The sequence below is a fragment of the Harpia harpyja genome, chromosome 2 (assembly GCF_026419915.1).
Source record: "Harpia harpyja isolate bHarHar1 chromosome 2, bHarHar1 primary haplotype, whole genome shotgun sequence".
Classification (NCBI taxonomy): Eukaryota; Metazoa; Chordata; class Aves; order Accipitriformes; family Accipitridae; genus Harpia; species Harpia harpyja.
In genome coordinates, this window is record NC_068941.1 from 45228531 (window position 1) to 45248213 (window position 19683).

General features: G+C 36.6%; 1 protein-coding gene across 9 annotated transcripts in view; it reads right to left on the reverse strand.

The window, feature by feature from the left end:
* MARCHF1 (membrane associated ring-CH-type finger 1) overlaps positions 1 to 19683 on the reverse strand; it is a 261023-nt gene that overhangs the window by 148814 nt on the left and 92526 nt on the right. The window contains exons 1-2 of one of the 9 annotated variants that reach the window (XM_052778444.1): positions 3467 to 3648; positions 2987 to 3195 (exon numbers count right to left, since the gene is read on the reverse strand). The exons of 5 other annotated variants lie outside the window; for them this stretch is intronic. In XM_052778444.1, coding sequence (XP_052634404.1) covers positions 2987 to 3085 — 99 coding nt within the window. In that variant the 5' untranslated portion in view covers positions 3086 to 3195; positions 3467 to 3648. Of the gene's footprint in view, positions 1 to 2986; positions 3196 to 3466; positions 3649 to 19683 lie in introns of those variants that run through there. 3 more of the 9 variants (XM_052778467.1, XM_052778451.1, XM_052778434.1) reach the window with 3 other exon arrangements.

Below are 19683 nucleotides of genomic sequence, written 5' to 3' on the forward strand. Positions count from 1 at the left end.
CATTTTCATTGCTTCATTATGGAAAAAAACTACCTTGTCTTTAGACTACACTCAAAGAAGCTCTATAGTTAAAACTGATGCAAAATCCATTGTTAGCTACAACTTCTGCTAATTATTGAGGCAAATCACCCTTAAATTACAGGAACAGACTACACTGAAGTTTTTGCTCCTGCAAAGGGTACTGCATAGGAAGATTGCCTTAAAAAGCTTCCTCTACCGATTGTTATCATGCGTCTACTCCTAATAATGGTTGGATATCTATTATGGGCACTTGTGGCTCATAATTAATACTACACTTAATAGAATTCTTAAAAATAAACCAATATTTGGTGATCATCTGTAAGTGTGCATAGACACATATTAAAACCTTCAGATAAAGCATGTCTACGAGCATCTATAATCATAGAAAAGCATTACAGAATGAGTTGCATCATGAATCATATGCAACTAAGGTTCTTAAATCAGCCAGATTTACGTAATTCACTGTGAACTTGGAAATAGTTCACTGCAGTGAGCTCTGCAATTAGACAAAATATGAACTCTTCTTCATAAATTTTAATGCTGTTGTAAGGACATTGTATAAAATTCTCTAGCAATAACAGAATTTGGCATACAATCCTAACAATTGTTATCCTAGCAACTGGAAGACCTTGCAGACATCTCATTTTTTCATGTCCTCCTGAACCAGAACCAGCTTGATGCTCTCACTGTTCTAGGAAGCCCATTTAACTACTTTATTTAGCTTTCACCTCAAAATGCCTGCTAATGGAAAGGCAAAGGAAGCAAGTACTCACAGAACAGTATCAGTGGATACCATGCACCCAGAAGACCCTCATCAAAACAGACAGAAACACTGAGTACAGGCAAGGAAGTTTCCCTTTGTAAGGACCATGCTGTGTAGGAATTGCAGGGCTAGAAGATCATCTACATAAGCCTGAGCAACCTCCGTCTGGACGATAAAAAGGCTGGTTTGCTACTCCCAAATTACATCCACAAAAACCCCTTGAACATCATCATAATTTACATAAGCTGTAGATATTATGTGGAAAACATCAGTCTTTACCACTTGATCTACGATCTCTATCAATAGCATTAGGGAGTTTTTATGCTGTATAAATCACAGCCACAAGCCTTAAGGGATGAGCAGATATTCGAGCAGGATGATTAGGCTCTGCCCAGCAGAGAGCAGTTTGGCAACTACATTTCAATGAGCAGCATATACTTTAAGTTTGGTTGGGAGTTTTGTGGGGTTGGTTGTTGGTTTGGTTTTTTTTATATTCGTTTTAGAAGAGAACTTTCATGAACTCAATTATCCCAGCCATTTTGCTCTTTTCCACAACTTTCAAGATAAGACTGTTTTCTGAGATACTGGAGTCTTGCTGAAATGATGCAAGCCAGCCCTTATACAAAAAAAAAAAAACCTAGAAAAGCACATGAGATGATTCTTACAATTCAGAAGCTCCACACCTCCCCTGCCCCCCTAAATTAACTATTACACTTATCTGACCTCTGTGTGAATGTTGCATGTATTCTTCAGCTAACTCTGATGATCAAATTAAAACAAGAATGCCAGAGAGCAATTTTAAGCTAGGTAACACTATACACTTCTGCTTTTCAGAGCTTGAGTCTTAATACAAAGAACAGTTTCCACCTGAACCTTCATCTTTAACCAATCAATGGAAGAATAAAAACAAACCAAAGCAAAAGTTTTCCATTTTAGAACACAAATCTCTAGATGTTATCAACTCTGACAACAGTGCTACCAGTAAGCAACTGCAGACTACTTCCAGGGAAGGACACTGCTTATACACAGGTGCTCAAACAAAAAACAGAATAATCACATTCAGTGAACTTGTCAAAGCCAAATATTGAGCAAAAAAGGTATCTTAAAAAAAAAAAAAAAAGCCTGCAAGCTTACCAATACTTTTCCACAATCACACAGACATGCTATGAGCATCAATCATCTGTTGAACTTAACAATTTTCTGAAAACTACGTCACACAAACCACAAAAAGAAAGTTAAAACACTACTTCTTTTAGGGATGCAGTTTGTCACACAATCTCTTACACAATACTTAAAAGACATCATGTTTGCTTTCCCAGTAGCTCCTTATTTTCCATATAGCAAGAGGGAGCAGAGAAACACAGATACAACAAACACATCTATAAAAAGCAGATGTCTATGTTATGTACATTTACTACTACATCTATAAATAGACTACTTATGTTTTGGGATGAGAAGGAATGCTTGCCTTTTTTTTTTGGTCTTGCACAATGCATGTTTAATCTATACATAGCAAAAGTGATTCCTACAGGTAAAAATACCATTAAAATTACACAGATTTTCCGTATTTTTTGTTCTAACCATTAATATAATATAAACCTACAGTTTCTTCTTAACTGGAAAACAACAGGGTACAATATTTACTGATGGAACAACACTTTCGTATGTTTATGAATGAAAGTAAGTCGTCAAGGGCTAAAAAAAATAAACACTGATGCCTTTTACATGATAATAAAGAATAAGTTATACAGCCCATGCCTACATTTGCTATGAATAACACATGCATATTAGAAAGACAGACTTTAGCATGGTATTTTTGTTGTTTTTAAACAGACAGGAATCTTACTAAAACTACTTTTTCATCCAACTTATTATAAAGAAACTGCTACTTGACAGCTTATAAGGAACAATGACTGTTTGTCAGTACTAGCAGACTGCACGCATTTAAATAAAAATGTTAAAACCCCCCTAACACACTTTGCAACTTCCTTCATCTTTTTTTTTTTTTTTTTTTTCAAATACACTCCTTTTTTCTGTAATGCTGAGATGTTATCACAGGAGCTTGCTTCAGTGTGCTAAAGCATGCTGCACCCATGTGTACTGTGTAACGCTACGGCACGCCGCATCCTGCCGAGCAGCCAAACCCACTGGCTACCAAAGGCAGACTCATCCTACCATAGCAAATCGAAACCTTCCTCTTACCTCGACTTCCTTGCTCTTCTCTTTGTTTCTGCCCATTGAACTTCTCCCATTGCTGGCAGTCTCCCGCGCTGGAACTACAGAAATCTGTTGGAGGGGCATTTTTACAGTGCTGCAGGTTGCCAATACCTGTTTGGATGCCTTATATCTTCACTCCCCCTGAGTAGCCCACCTCTATAATTGTTCATATCCTTGCTTTGCCAAGCTCAGCTCTAAATAAAAAGGGGAAAATATTATTTGAGAAACCGTGTAGCATATGCCAGGGTCTTCCATCAAAAAAAAAAAAAAAAAAGTAAAGCAGAGCAAATTGCAAACACAACTGAGAAAGAGCAAACAAAGTAAGGCACAATAATCCAGAGAGTTTCACATGCTTAGAGTGATGAGTTGCTGCAAGTCATAACTCCTCTGCTGCATCCCCGGAGCACTCCCTTGCCCCCCTACCCCCCAAGAGCATTGTGGGAGACAATTCAATTTCTGTGTTACCTAATAACTGTCATGGAAACCAAGGAAACCTGGGTCTCGCAGGCCCTTATTAGCAATCGCTTCCCTCTAATGGCACAGGCTCCCACATTTGCAGCGGCTGCCACTTCTGCTTCTGTTTCCCCTCTGGTTCCACAGGAGTCCACTAAGCACCCAGAGACACCACCTCGTGCTGACTAGGTAAAGCAGCAGCAGGCTGAAAAGCTTAGTGTCCTATTTTGGAGCCAAAATCTCCTCCTTTAAAAGCACAGATAGCTTGCTGTGTCCTTCATGCGTCTGCAATAATCTGCTTAGGTCAAAGGATCTGCCTTGAAGTAAAGAGCAGCCGTGAGCGAATGAGGTGTAAAAAGGAAGACAAGACTGGGAGGGATTGCAAATGTGCCTTTCTGAGGTTGATAGTAAAAAGTTAACTCTTTGCTGCACTCTCTTTTCCCAAGATAGCACCAGAAGCAAGCTCAGCAGGACAAGCCAAAGGCAGATACACACATGTCTTTACAGTAGTCACACGCACTCTGAAAATGTCATTGATGTGAGCTTCTCCCACCCCACAGAAGCAAGTTCTCTCAGTTACAAGAAGCAAAACAGCCAGGAAAACCGTTCCACCCTCTCCCCTCCCCCTAGAATGCAAAACAATAGACGAGTGTCCCAGGTGCTGTATTACAAAAATGGATTTGAAGAAAGGAATCTCTTAACACTTATACTTCTTTTAAAAAATTATTATTCTTGATAAATATTAAGAATGCAAGCAAAACTAATTTTGATTAAAAATAGTAAAGAAATAATTAGATCAGAACTCAAATTCTTAGCACTGTATAAATAATACAGGAATGAAAGCAGAAAAAAAAAAACCAGAGCAAACACCAACAATGTTTTAATATGTTGTCAATTAAAAAAAAAAAAAAAAAAAGTATTACCCAGGCCTTGAAATAAATCACTTTTATGTCTAGCTGTATACAGTTGCACTTGGAATCCCAACAAGAAATAATGGCATTATATACAGCCTGGATTTTCTTACAAAGCCATGTGGGGAGGATTTAATATACTGTTGATTCACTACTCCACTACTTTAGTTACTATTTCTCAGTCTGAGTTAACAGAGGTTGCAGAAGTCTAGCCAGAGATAAATTGGGATCTGGTTCATACTGCCACCCCAGTTTTACATCATTGGTTTAAACCAAGGTATACTGACACACTCTAATATAAGGGTTTATCAAATGTATTAACAAAGAATCATAATCTGTACTAGGAGTTTACAGATACTGCAAGACACATGTGTATGTGTGCACATTTTTATATTTATGTATTTATTATATATATTTTATATATATCCATAGTCATGAAATAGATTTACAAAGAATAAAATCAAGTCTATTGCCATTTACACAGTTCCTTTACACATTTTTAGCTGTATTTTACATGCTTATTCCATCTTTACTCTGATATTTCAAAATGAGTTTGCATGTAAGTTTAAACAGCTTCCAATGTACACAGGGAGATTTTTCTGACTTTTGAATATAAATCAGGAAAAAAAGACAAGCTCCTTCTTACCAAGACAGCTGTAATACAAAAATTTATTCTAGGAGTATTCAAAGACAAGAAATGTCATATACCAGACTGGTAAAGTTTAACTGCTAACCTCAAACTATACTATTATGTAAAGGAAATTGTTATTAGTTTAACAGAAAGTTTTAAAGCTACAGACAAACTCTTTTCCTTCCTCTGAGGAACAACCAGATTAAAAAACCCTAAACCTGGCTCTGCTTTGTCATGATAATCACTTACCTCTTTGATAAAAACACCGATAAAAAACTAGGGGTTTTGAGGTATTAAAATGGAGTTTTTCTGTAGTGTGTGTTTCCATGTCTAGTTAAGCTTCAAAAAGTCAACCTGCCTTTTGATACTGTGCCAATAATACTGCATTTTAAATTGTCTGAACTTGAGATTCAAGTCAGAGATTTCTAGGTTAACCAGTAATCTCTTTAATCCCATCTATGTCTGTCTTAGCCAGAATAAAGACCTTAAAGGGTGTGATGTGCTTAGTTCTTTTTAAAATGATGAAGTCTTGTGGCCCCTTTTTCCCCCACGGCGAACCTATGCCATTAAAAAGCATATAATAAAAAAACCTAGTCCAAAGCAAGGGGCATACTTTACCATTAAGTACGTTCATGCTTGCATTCTGCTTAACTGTTTCGCTAATTACACTTCTTCACCATGTGGAGACTTCAAATTACCATGTGATTGCCCTCACTGTACATCTGCTGAACATGGCTCTTCCCAGACTGAGTGCTAAAGCAAATTGCAAAACGATCAAGCTTCACACTGCTATACGTAGAAATATGGAGAGCACCACTGCTTCGTGGTAAGAAGGATGTTGTAAGATACGGGACATATACAAAAGCACACCGTAAAAGTCAGTGGCAGAGGTGGGGTTGGGATAATTTTTCTGTCCCACACTTTAGTTTAGTGTTCCCTCTTTGTTTTTTCAAGTTTAATATATAGAATTATAAAATGTAAAGCTTTTGCATAAGTGTTAATACACCTACGATCTCAGAACAGCAGTACAACATCAGAGCACATCCTGCAGAAACAACGAAACTATTGATTTCAATTTACATGTGTTTTTAGTTCCCAGAGTCCCGAAGTACTTCAAAGTTGTAATTAAAGTAATTTTATAGATAGATAGATAGATATACATACACACACACACACACCCCCCCACACACCCCTTTGTTAGAAAATATGGTAACTTCCACTCATTCCCTATGGTGATCAGCCTGGGATATTCTATTTAAACAATGCTAATTTTGGAAAATGTATCACCCAAAGAGTCATCATTTCAGTGCCATGCCTCACCCAAAGCACAGCGTGACAGCTGCTTGGTGAAGTGTGGAGCTGCCATGCAAAGCAGCTAGATGGGGTTTCTGCCTTGAGGAGATGACAACAGAAGAGAATTGGTGACCTGGAACGGGTGAAAATGACATGTCAGAGAAGACAGCTATGTGTTGGGTGGGCCATTAGTAACTGATTTAAGTTACAGAAATATAATTCACAGTTCTTGAAGCAAGTAACTACAGAAGAGCAAAGTACCCCCCTTTTTGCTTATGGTTTAAAACCCTACTAATCCCAATTCAGAGAAGCCAAGGGATCCAACTTAATTTTTAGTCACCCAACACTCTCCCCTCAGTACGTACTTTACGAACAGTACCAGACATATCTTGGTGACCGTGAAGGAAATCAAGACAAAAGGAACCATTTTCCTGGTCTGCTCCCTAGCTGTGGACTATACCGTGTGTTTCTTCTCTAGCCTGCAACACATGCAACCTCTTCATCTATTCCCTCCACCCATAGCTCCAAGGGTACTACGTTGTCTCTTACACTCAGGAAATGTACATTCACTGTGCAAAGCACCCCTGGAAGCATTTCCATAAGAATCAGACAACAAAAAGGGATCAGAATTCTAACCCTACATACACACACAATGCTTTTATTTTCACTTAACAAGGAGTACATTATCTTCTCACCATACCCATTTACACGGGCCTACTGCATTGAAGAAAGAAGAGAATCTGATCGGCTATGGTTAATGGTCCAACCATGGTGATGTAAGGGTCAATGAAAGAATGAAAAACAGAGATACAACCCCTTTTGTAACACAACTACAAGGAAACACTGTACTAATGTACTGCCAGTTTACTGGCAGCTTATATATAATCACTCTGCCTTATTGCCATCACTTACAGAATCCCAAATTTTTGCAAGATTCTTGAATTGAAGAAAATATAATAATAAGTTTCCCTGCATAAATAACACTTTCTTTTACCAGTAACAGGTAATTCTAATTCTTTTTTACTCAGCATAAAATCAGCTTTAGGTAAGATGTACTGTAGCCATGATATGATCTTTAAGCCAAAAGATATATTGAATTTAAAAAAAAAAAAAATTGTGGACATAAAATGCTTAGAAGTTGGTAGTTTGGACTCCACATTATTTGTCAAAAAGACACATAGGCTATGAATGCACAATGTACGAAAAGGTACAGACCTATAGCCTATAGTGTCCAGATGTAGGAATGAGTTTCACTGTCCTCAAAAATAATACAGAAAAGTTACATACACTGTATATACTACGCTCCCTTTACTATCTAACTGGGGAGATTTTACACCCTCATAAATGTTTTCAGACCTGTTAACATGCTTCCTATATACTACAACATCTTACCTCACCTCTAGTCTATACCACCAGTCTCCTCAAGAGTCACTTTTATATATTACCCTCAGCATCTATATTACCTTCATTTCCTTAATAAGAAATTGATAAAGAATAACTCTACCACCTCATCTGTTCTCATCACAATTTTATTTAAGAACACAATAAAACAACGTGTTTTTATGAAAAGAGGCTGGACTGGATAATATTCCATTGATGCACTCAGATGCACTGCAGTGCTAGATACATCCCTGCGTAAAGCACAAAGCCATCTGTAACCCAGAATTTCTGCAAAGGATCCACTCCGTTTCCCTCTGATATTTAACAAGTGCATCAAAGCAACTGAGCCTCTCACCTCTGACCTGCACTGATGACAAAATTACAAAAGGGTAAAGCATGTAACAGCTACAAACAATAATAATAATAAAGGGTATTGTCAGGAGGCAGATTTCAAAAGAATTTATAGGTAAGTCCTAAAGAAAAGAATCCTGCTTACAATTTTAAATGAAATTCTGCTGTCAGGCTAATCAAAAATGTATCAGCACATAGCTAAAAATTAAGGTTACATACCACAATGTATTCAGAGGCCTTTATTCGTTTACACATGCTCACACACAAACATGTTCCAGTAACTCCCTTTAAACACAAGCTTTCCCTTTTCTGCAGATATTTCAGAATAAAGCAGTCTTCACACAGACAATCAGTATAAAATTTAGTATGTTATCCTAAGAAGCAAAAGTCAGAAAGGAGCCCACTTTCACTTACAAATAATTAATGTGGTTTTCTTTCCCTTAAAATAGCAGTTACTCTTTTACATAAAGTTTTGAGAGTTAAAAAGAAAAGAAAACACAGATCTCACCGATATTAGCAAATTTAATGCAGGCTAGCTGTTGTGACTTTCAGCCTGTCTTTCATTCACTTCTTAGGCACAGAGAAGCAAGTCCAATCACTACAGCAGCTGTGGAAGTGGATACCAGTACTAGATAATGATCAACTGGGATGAAGTACAGTCACTTTAACTAGCAGAAGCTTCTAACACCTAAATTAAAAATGCAGCTAGCAGTTGTCTAATGCAGACCAAAAAAGACTGATGTTAACCAATCCCTTGGGCTTCACAGCATCCTCAAGTTACACAACACTAGAATCAAACAAAATTTTTAGATAAATGAAAAATTCCTTTAGATCTTCTCCCATCCCTCACAGTTTAAAACCAAAACAAAAACAAACAAACAAACAAACAAAAACCAGTTTAAATCTACTGCAGTACAAAGTTAGTCATGGAATTAGGGCAAATATGAAAGTTATCTTTAGCCAAATACAAATATTTCAAAGCAGCATGGACCAGTTTCCAGATACCTTTTCCTCTGAATGGGAAAACCTGTTGTTCTCTGCTATCTGGACCAGTATGTCTTAAACACTGTTCTGCACTGTGGGCTGGCTTCAAATAGAGGAGCCTCAGGAATGCAAGAGTTTTAGGCAGAACTGTTGTGGAAATAAGTGCTCAGCAAAAGCAAAACTTAAAAGTTGTTTAAAAGAGGTGAATAGAATTTGCCTTCTTCACAAATTAGAACAAATGGCTGTGGGATGTCATATTAGAAGTCACTTTTTAAATGCTGTATGGAGTTCAATATAAACTTTAATGTAGCCATCATGATGTTAGATCGGGGGGGGGGGGGTAGCTTTCCCCTTTGCCCACCTTTAGCTTCATAATTGACTGAAAAGCTGAGAAGTACCACGCAATGTAATATGAATATGGGTGTATTAAAGGTATTAAGGAAGTAATCAACTAAAAATTTCAAATTAATGTCTTTGGATATTTTTTCTATGTTGCCATTCACAGGGTATTGCACATTATTACACATCATTTCATCAACAGCATTACTAAGCACAGGTCTTTTTCCTCTATAGAGAGGCTAAAATAGAAGTCAGTGCAAACATGGATGAACCTATTTGCCACTTGCATAGTCTGTGCAGGTATACCGCCTAAGCATTTTTAGAATACCTAAAAATCCAAGGTCATGGAAGAGTACAAGTCAAAAAGCAAGTTAAAAAATTAAAAAGTAATAGCTGAGACTGAATTAAAATATGCCCGGTACATCAAATAAAAGTTTACCTAGCTGAAACTTAGATTTGATGAAAGTGAGATATGAAATGACAGAACAGTGGTAAATTGGATAAAATGTGGCCCCTGGTTGTTAAAACCAATTATTTTCATTATCTTCTAGATAGCAGAATTAAAAACAACTTTTGATTTCCACTGTTAAACATGAAAACTTTCATGGATGCCTTCAATAGACTGTTTGCACTAAGTTTATTTTATCTAAATTAAACCAAGCCTACTACTCACTTATCACACTACAGTGTCCCCATGAAATAGGGGACAAGGGAAGACTTGCAAAGTTCTACAAACTGCCAGTGGCTTGAACAGCCCATTTCTCTCAAAAGTTAAAAAGGCAATTTGGAATTTTTATTTAAATGTAGCTATATCTTATAAAAACAAACAGAAAAAGTCAATGACAAACTTTTACGCAGAATGGGCAGACTATGTATTTAACCTATTTACACTACAAAAGAAATGAAATTATGCATTAAAGCATCCACTCAAGAAACTACTATTTTTACTGCAGTGACACTTAGCTACTCACTACACAAACAAGGATCCTACTATGTTTATTCTAATTTGCAGTACCCAACTTCTGTCTATGCCCACAAGTTCTAAGAGGTCCTATCACCTCTCCAGTTCAGGTAGTTCTACCTTCATGATGAACACTAACATCTCAACCATCACTCTGCCTACAAACATTGATGATGAACTTCCGCAATATAAAGGTGGAATCGTTTCATAAAATTACACTGTATGAAATTATGTTCCTGGTTTCGTAGTGCTGGAAGCAATATGCATGCCACACTGTCTAGCTGCACGTGTCCACCAGCATACAAACCCCAAATTAAAATGCTATTGTTCATGTGCTACTTGAGAGCACAAATACAAGTCTAGTTGTTCAGGAAATGGCTATCGAGTTATTTCATAGAAGCATAGAATGGTTTGGGTTGGAAGGGACCTTAAAGATCACCTAGTTCCAACCCCCCTGCCATGGGCAGGGACACCTTCCACTAGACCAGGTTGCTCAAAGCCCCATCCAACCTGGCCTTGAACACTTCCAGGGATGGGGCATCCACAGCTTCTCTGGGCAACCTGTTCCAGTGCCTCACCACCCTCACAGTGAAGAACTTCTTCCTTACATCTACTCTAAATCTACCCTCTTTCAGTTCAAAGCCATTTCCCCTTGTCCTATTTGGTTATGTTTACTACAGGAAAAAAATAACTTAGTAAATGTACTAAAGAGTAGAGGTCAAATAAAGACATTGCCACCTAAAGTATTATTTTCCATTATTTCCCATCCTGCTTAGTTTTGGGTTAAATGCTGGAAACCTGAATCCAACAATCTTAAAGAGTTCCAGTGTTATTCGGTAAGAGGAGACTCAAGTTCTTGGCCAAGATTCAAAACTACCAGTCAACACAGAGGAGAGTCAGGGTACAATGCAGGAAGACCTGGACAATCTTCTAGATGAGAGCATGAGAAACAGACTGAAGTTCAGTAGTACAAGCAACACAGTTACCGCACTGGTAGAACAGGAAAAAGAAGTTGGGTAGCAGCCAGAAGCACAGACTGATAAGAAGGATCAGCATGTTGCTTAATCAAAGGATGACTGGAAAATGCTAATTATCATCAGCTGGAAAAATGTAAACATAGTCCCACAGTGCACCAAGCAAGTTATTTCCAATTCTTCTTAGTCCTGAACAAACTATACCACTAATTTCCTCAAAAATTAGACTTTTCACTTCTCAAAGTTCTGATCACTGACATCAAGGAGATGCTGAACTTGGACACAGTGGGAAACTGTTCTAAAAAACCTGCACGACAGGAAATTATTATTTGCTATCCCACCTGCTTCTGTTACTGGCTACATATAATTAGACTGGAAGACCAAGTCTGTTTGTTTGTTTTTAATGCAGATATTCAGGTGCACAGTATATTGGAGATTATACTATGAACTGTGCTCTCGATCATTATTTGACAAAGAATGAAGACAGATGCACAATTTGTGATCACAAATAAAATCTTACAACCAGGTCCATCTGTGTGAATAGTCTACTTTTAGAGATTTTGCATGTTTGCTAAGCATTATTTGCTTTGTGAATCTCAGCTGCTGGAATCTCAGCTGCCAGCATGTTTAAAGGACATAAAGAAATGCAAGATATTAATTAAAAAATGCAAATGAATATTCATTCAAAACATTTTTTATAATATATTTCTTCTCAACTTCCTACAGGTGTCTATTGCTGATTATACTGTATTTTTCCCTTTATTTTACATCTCTATCTTATAAGCTTGAAATACTGCTATTTCCCTCCTCATCTGCTGTGACCCCTTCCTCCTCTATTCCTTCAGAAATACCTGGGCAGAATTTTATCTTTGGCTAAATATTCATATTCCCAGAACTACAGTTCCTCTAATTTTTTAATATTCTATTCTGTAATCAACTTTATTGAAAATAGCTTAATAAAAGAAATCTATACTGAACCAAGTTTTTAACCTTAAGCCCAGTCTGCATGTTGTTTGGCTTTGAAACTTCTCCCACTGCTTCACAGGGAGGACGGTTCATTGCCAGTATGATAAGGATCCCATTAAATTACAACAGCATGTAGTTTGAAAGGATCTGTGGAAACTAACATTACAGAGGTGGTGAATTCACTTTACACTTGCTGGTGGTTTTGACCCACAAAGTCTCCTGGCTTCATAATTTTAAGACGACTATAGATAAGTGAGGTGTGTTATGCTTCTCTTTAATGCTACGAAATAGCTGAAATGAATTCTGATACCAAGATTCATTTTAACTCAAATTGTAGTTCAGCTACAGGATTAAACTCTTTTAAAAACACACACTTCACATTCTTGAATAATTGTCTTTAACATCCAAATATGTCCTAAGTTTAAGGGCAAGCACTATTGTAAGTGGGTGCCACTCCTAAATTACTGCCACCCACCTATTATGCGATTTAGACTTAGAAGGAAGTAATTCAGGGGGGTTTTGCTTAGTTACCCAGTACCTCTTTCTTTATTTTGCTAACAAATTGAAACTGCTGTGAACTTAAATGCTGGTGTTTCATTCTGTAAGAAAATTATTGATGTTTTTCAATTAAAACATAAGCCCACAAGGAACTGATGCCTGACTGATACCTGGGGTCAGCAGCCTTGTTCACTTGAGTAAACAGATACTTAAGTAAAGAACAGAACTTCAATGTAAATGAGCCACCAGAGGGAGCTCATCAAGCCTTCTGGGTGTAATAGAACTATATTGACATTGGCAAAAAGTTAATTAAACATTTTTATAGGGGTCACTGACTGAGTTCAAAACAAAGCACGTTCCCTGGCTAAAACTCTACATGCCTGAGAAGCTTAATGAAATCAGAGAAGGTTGTTTCTTTACCAAACATAGAATACATTTCTGATTAATAAAGATAATTAAGTTTAGAAATGTGTGATACAGCATTCTCCTACACATACACAAGCCTTTTCTTCTTCATGCCTCTTTATTTTCTAAAGAGAATTTCAAAGTGTTATTAAATTACAAGACAAAAAATAATAGATTAAGTTTATAATTCCACCGAAAAGCTGTGGAAGTATACCAAAAGCAGAGCCACATAACTCTTACAAAGATATTAATTTCTAATCAAATACAATTTGTTGTTATGATGCTTACCCAATCCTGTAATTAGTTATTACAATTAGATGGACACTGCCATACTAACTTTAAGTTTACTAACACAATACAGCGCTCTCCTTTTAAATTGTAGTGGACCCAGATACAGAAAACAAATCACTCAAGCTCTGGTTCTGAAGGATCCAATGGTTACTATCAAACCCCTGAATATTTTTGGAAAGGAGCACTGAAATAAGAATTACTCAGGTTTTTACATGGTGCTTATCGATCAGGAAATTGAGACCTTTGCAGGGATTTGTTTTGTTTGTTGCTTTTCCATAGAACTAGGCATCTACCAGTGGTAACTCAGATGGGGGACAGGCAGGAGAAGATGGACAATAGAATTATTTCCTAAAGGAAAAGCACCTTTCGACATAAACACCCAGGCAAATCATTGCAACTCTCTCTATGATTTCTGCAGATTATGTACCCTAAATATTCATTCCCAATTAATGCAACTCTACCACAGATTCAAGTCATGTATTTCTTTGTGTTACCCATTACCAGCTTTCTAAACATTACAAGACTAATTTTATTATACTTTTATCTTACCTCTGCCTGGATGCTTTGCTTTGGAAGATAAGATTACATGTAATGTGCTATCACATTTATCAGTTCTTTCAAGCTTCAGTAAAAAACTGAATTCTCTTCAATACCACATAAAAGTAGTAAGTTTTATAGTGAATTCCTGTGCTATGTGAGGATACGACGAAAAGCACTTTGCTCTATAATCACACCAATACTTAAGCACTGGAAGAAAATCCAGCCTGAGAAGACCCAATACTAGTACAGTTCCTTTAAGCTCCATGAAGCGCTTCAGAGTGTCAAGCTTCTCCGCACACCTATTTTACCTTTGGTGAGCACAATTTTTCATCATTTGCCTATATCATCAACAACAATCAGGAAAAATTTACAATTGCTTTCCAGTACACTTTCTGAAGTCATCCTTCCCAAGAATATTTTCAGACACAAATAAGTTTTTTCTTGTTTTTCTCACTTAATAACTGCCTTTTTTAAGAGTCAGAAGGGGTTGTTAAGAGCCTAAATTAATGAAGGGTCAGAATTGTCAATCTTCTGCTTAAAAACGGCTAATAAATTCATTCTCAGCATTGAAGTAAGATTTACTACCCACCCCACCCCCACCCTGTGCCATAAAGCTAACAGTTTCTTCACATCAGTATCTTATCACATTAGCAATTATCACATACATTTTACAGCAGAACAGTTCTAAGATTCTCTAGGAATCTGGGCTGTCAAATAACATTTATAAAAACCTTTAAAGCCTCTGATCAGTATATAATCAATAGCTAGAAAGGGACAGAAGACACTTAACTCTTACAACAGTTTTCTTCATGTGTGTTCACTACAGGGTAAAATTCATCCCTGTTCAGAAGTCAGCGTAAGAAGACAACATATACAGAACATATATATTTTTTTATATATATATATATATACACACACACACACACAAGCCTGAATTTCATAGTTCTTCAAAATGCAGTGTAAGAGTGACTTCCAAACACTGGCTACAGTTCATGCACCATTTATATTCTGCAAAAGAAAACCCACCTTTATAAAGCTCAGCTTTATGAAAATAAGATTGCTTTCCAATAGCTCGTGTGATTCTCAACATCATACTATCAGGGCTAAACAGCAACTTGGAAACTGGACATTTACAAGGCATATTGCATCTCCACAAGCTAATCAGAGAGAGTATTAGCTTGTTTTATTGTAGGACTTCTAAGTACGTTAATCGCTTGTACATGCTAGTTCAGATTGCAAGTCTTTATTTCTCATTCTCTGAGCAACACGGATACCCCAGCTCTGAAAGTTAGGATTACCCTGTAACACCTCCAAGATGTGAAATCATTCCACTTCCCAACTTTAAAAGCAACTATTGAAGACATGAGCAAAATCACAGCCTTGGCGCAAGCATCTCATGCTTCTTACACAGCAAAGGTCCACCCTTAAAAACACGCTGCCACTGGGTGAATACACGGATTGAAAATGATGTAACAGGAAATTGTCATTTGTATTTGAATTCTGAGTTTAACTTCCCCTGTGCCCCCCCCAAACTTTTTTCAGTGGGAAACTACAAAAAGCTGCACGTTTCAAGACCATTTACAGCATAAGCTTACAGACATTTTCTAGTAATAAACATTGCAAGCAGGGAATATATCTTCATTATCATGAAGGTACTCAGTGTGGCAAAACCACAAGGATGACATCCATCTCAAAGCAGCCACTATATGCAGATATCAGACCATATTACACGAACTCCAGCTAATGTGTGTGGAAAACCCATTTCTTCAATGCACAAAAATATTGGTTTTGGTAACTAGGCATATACATTGGTGATGTTTTAAAACCGTTGAATGTACCAGTGGAAAACTATTTGAAACTGTGTAGGGAAATCCAACAGATATTTAGAAGTATTTACTTCAAAGTAACAAAAACAAAACAAAAAGTTATAAAGCAACTGAAAAAAATGTCAAAATGGAAAGAACTGGGGAAAATGAATAAAGGTTTTGGATACTATCACTATTAGACTATACTCTGTCAGTTTAATAGGCACATTAGAAACAAATGCTAGCTGCAAAGTAAAAAAGGAACTCACAAACAATAAATTCAGCCCTTTCCTGAGAGCATTTCTGAATTCTGCACCTAAAGATGCTCCACTTTGGGTACTACTTACTTAGTGCCCAAAACTGGGATTAGGCTTTCGATTTCCTGAAGATTCTAAATAAGTCAGAAGCCTTGTGCCTGCTAAATTTCAAAGGCGATTTGGCACCAAATTCCTTGTAAAATCCACTACAATGGTATTTGAAAACTGTATCCTTTTCACTTACTGATGGATTTAATCTACACTGAATATCTTTGAAAGATTTTCTTTTGATTTGTCCTTGTTTGGTTTTTTTTTTTTCCAAACAGAATTCAGTGAAATTTTGGTCTTACCGTAAAAAAGACACATTAGGTATCAAACGTTTCATGACAGCAATGAACCAGTTCAGGTCAAAATAAAAGAAATCTAAAAAAAGAAAAAAAATTTTTTTGAAGTGGAAACTGAACATTTGCTAAAGTTAGCAACATCTCCATTTCAGCCAAACATTAGTTGGGGAAAGTATTGTTAAATTCATTCAGGAAAGGATGCATATATAACATTTCCATGTTTCCCAGAAGGATGAGTCTCAAAGCACCTTGAACAAAGCCTGCACCTTTAAATATTCACAAAAACTAATGAAGCACATCTTGTTCTGATTACCACTTTTTCTAATATCATCCATTGAAAAACACTTTGTAGATTTTAGTATTTTAAGGATCATTTGCCTTAAAATAACATTCTGTCTCATAAATAGATTGTAGAACTTTCTCCTAGTTGGCTCTTGCTCACCTCCTCCAATATTCCTCAGCTGCCTAACAAGATATTTTAATCACCTAAATCTCATCCCACTGGCTTTTTCCAGCACAAGCAGTAAACTTAAACCAACCTAACTGAAAACTCATAGCTCTCTTATCCCACTGAAATTCTCATTTCAGATAGAAAATGCAGTTAAAAAAATTACTCCTCGCTAGATGATTTTCCCTCACTGATACGACGGAAAACTGAAGTGACACAACAGAGAATAAGACCTATAATAACAATACAGTAACGTGCATTTACCAGAAAGACTTAAAAGCTGGTGTCTACAAGACACAAAGCAGTGAATGAGGCAGCTCTGTTCTCTCCTATTACCCAGCTAACAATGAAATACTTTTCACAGCCTTGAAATGTTACTGTCCTAGTAGCTTAAAAAACCTAAGAGACTGTGTCAACTAAGCCACATCTATTAGTGGCACTGGGTCAAGAGTTTCATTACGTTTGCGATGCAAAGATAAAATTTTCCCTTTCTGCTGCATGCTGTGAAGTCCACCCCTGGATCCAATTAATAGCAGGTACAAATCTGTTTTTAGATCAAGTGCCCTACAGTTGCAATTTTTGGAACTGTTGGCTTTAGAAAAGTGTTGAAATTCCCCACTGTCCCCTGAGCATGAGTCCCAGGTGGTACATGAGTAACAAAAATCTGAGAAGGGCTCTCCTTTGAATTACACAGCCCAGTTTACTCAACACAGCGGATGACTGAGTATGACGCACATACGAGTGTCTGCCTTCATATGCTGTCTGTTCAGTTATGGTTGTGGTTTCTTCATTTAACCAATATTCACTATTTTTTTGAAGTGAACTAACATTTCATTACAACTTTCCTTGTAAGCTGTTTTTTAAGAAACATTCTTTCAATGGGGACACAGGGGATAAAGAACAGAGGAAATAAACTGTGTTTAAAGAAAATGCTACAACTGTAAAACCTTATTTTCAACCCATGTCGTTTTTGTATATTTAGACTGCACACACTCCTACAGGAAGAGGATATTTCTTTATATGCATGTCATATCTAGCAAATTAGAAACCTGGTCTTTCTAAAATTAGAACTTGTAGGCAATAACAATATAAACAGACATGTTTTGTTAAAAATGACAAAAGAACAAATTCACTGATTTCAAAGAATCTTTATAACCCTTCCCACATCCCACTTCTTGCAATAATAATACTGCTCAACTTATGTCTGCAAATACCATCTTTTCTTCCATTCAGAGACCACAATTAATCGTGAAAACAACTAAGCATGAGTATTGGGGTATTTTTATTGCAACAAACAAGAGATACTATTGTTATGACTCATTCTAACATACACAAAGCGTATTACAGGTACAACCTAATAGGATCAAATCAAAGCTTTGTATAACCAACAAATGGAAGGGAGACTGGGGAGGATGAATGGGCAAAAATTATGCTGAAAAAATGTGGGGAAAAAAACCCAAAACTATTCATGTACTTGCTCTCCCCATTTTTTGAGGAAACTGTCACAGTTCCACAGAGACAGTTGCCACAAGGTCATAAATATTCACCGTGACACTCCCACCCCATTAGGTTCACTTAAACAGTACAGAATCTACAAAACTTCCATCTGCAGAAACACAGATGAAAAGGAGAGATCGTTTAAATTTGAGATGAATAATGAAGAACAAAAATTAATAAAGCTATGAAAGATACATAGAAAAAGTAGATGAAAAACTTTTTCAGGACAGAAAGCAAGGGCCTATTAAATGAAACTGTAAGGAAAAAAATTCATAAATTGTAAAAGGCTGGAATTCTCATAAAGCATAAAATTAAAGCAAATAATTCAGTTGCAGGTTGTAGTTAAGTCCACAATAACATTAAGAATCAAAAGACAACTAGACATTTTGTTGAAAGAAGAGTTTCTAGGATACATTAGCAAAATCCAAATTTAGGTCTCAGATAAGACTTGTAAGAGCTAATAAAATATTTTTTAAATATTACTGGTTATGAATACATCTCTGCAGATGGGTTCACAACTGCCTGCTTCAAAGTGTTTAACGTGGCATCATTCCACTTTATAATAATATCAGTATTATTATTACAGCTGTACTTAAATGTCTATCTCAAATATAATAAATTTATTACTCATGGTGACATCTTTGAAAATTGCTTTATGTGGACTATTCAAAAAATTGCAAATTAGAGAAATCTTCTGGAAAAAAAAATAATGGCTCACTATAATTCTGCTTATGCATAGGTCTTCTCTATTTTGTATATTTAGCTCCATTTAAACAGAGTGTGATTTGCTTAGTAAGAAAAATGTCAAAAACATAATTTAAAAGAAAATACACACAATCTCTTCCAAAACAAAAATCCTATTTAGTCTAGGGTCAGAAAATTTGCTTTCATTTTTCTTTTTGCTATCTTAAGAACTGAAAATCAGCTTTCAACTTTTCTTTGTAACCAATCCAGTTACATTTTGTCATCTCTCAGGAAATGTCTTCATTATAGCATCTTACACAAAAACGGTTCCAGTACAACACACGTGTACTTCCATTCCCAAGTCAGTATACGTGAGGGTGGAGGCACTTCACAGAGTCCCTTAATCTCTAACCTTCCAGTGTCACAGCTGTGCTCCTTCTCCATACCAGAAGACTCAGCTATCCTTCCTTCTCAGGGGTGTTCATGATTGAGTAGATGGAAGCCAGGCACTTAGACCTGGTGAAACCGTGATACACTCCTGATGGGAGCACCTAGGAAACCGAGGTTGTACGGATCATTCCAGGATCTTCCTGCCCTCTAATGCCAATTGAGCCAAACTGAGTCATTACAGATAATTTAACCTACTACTTTAGCATGTGCACTACTGTCA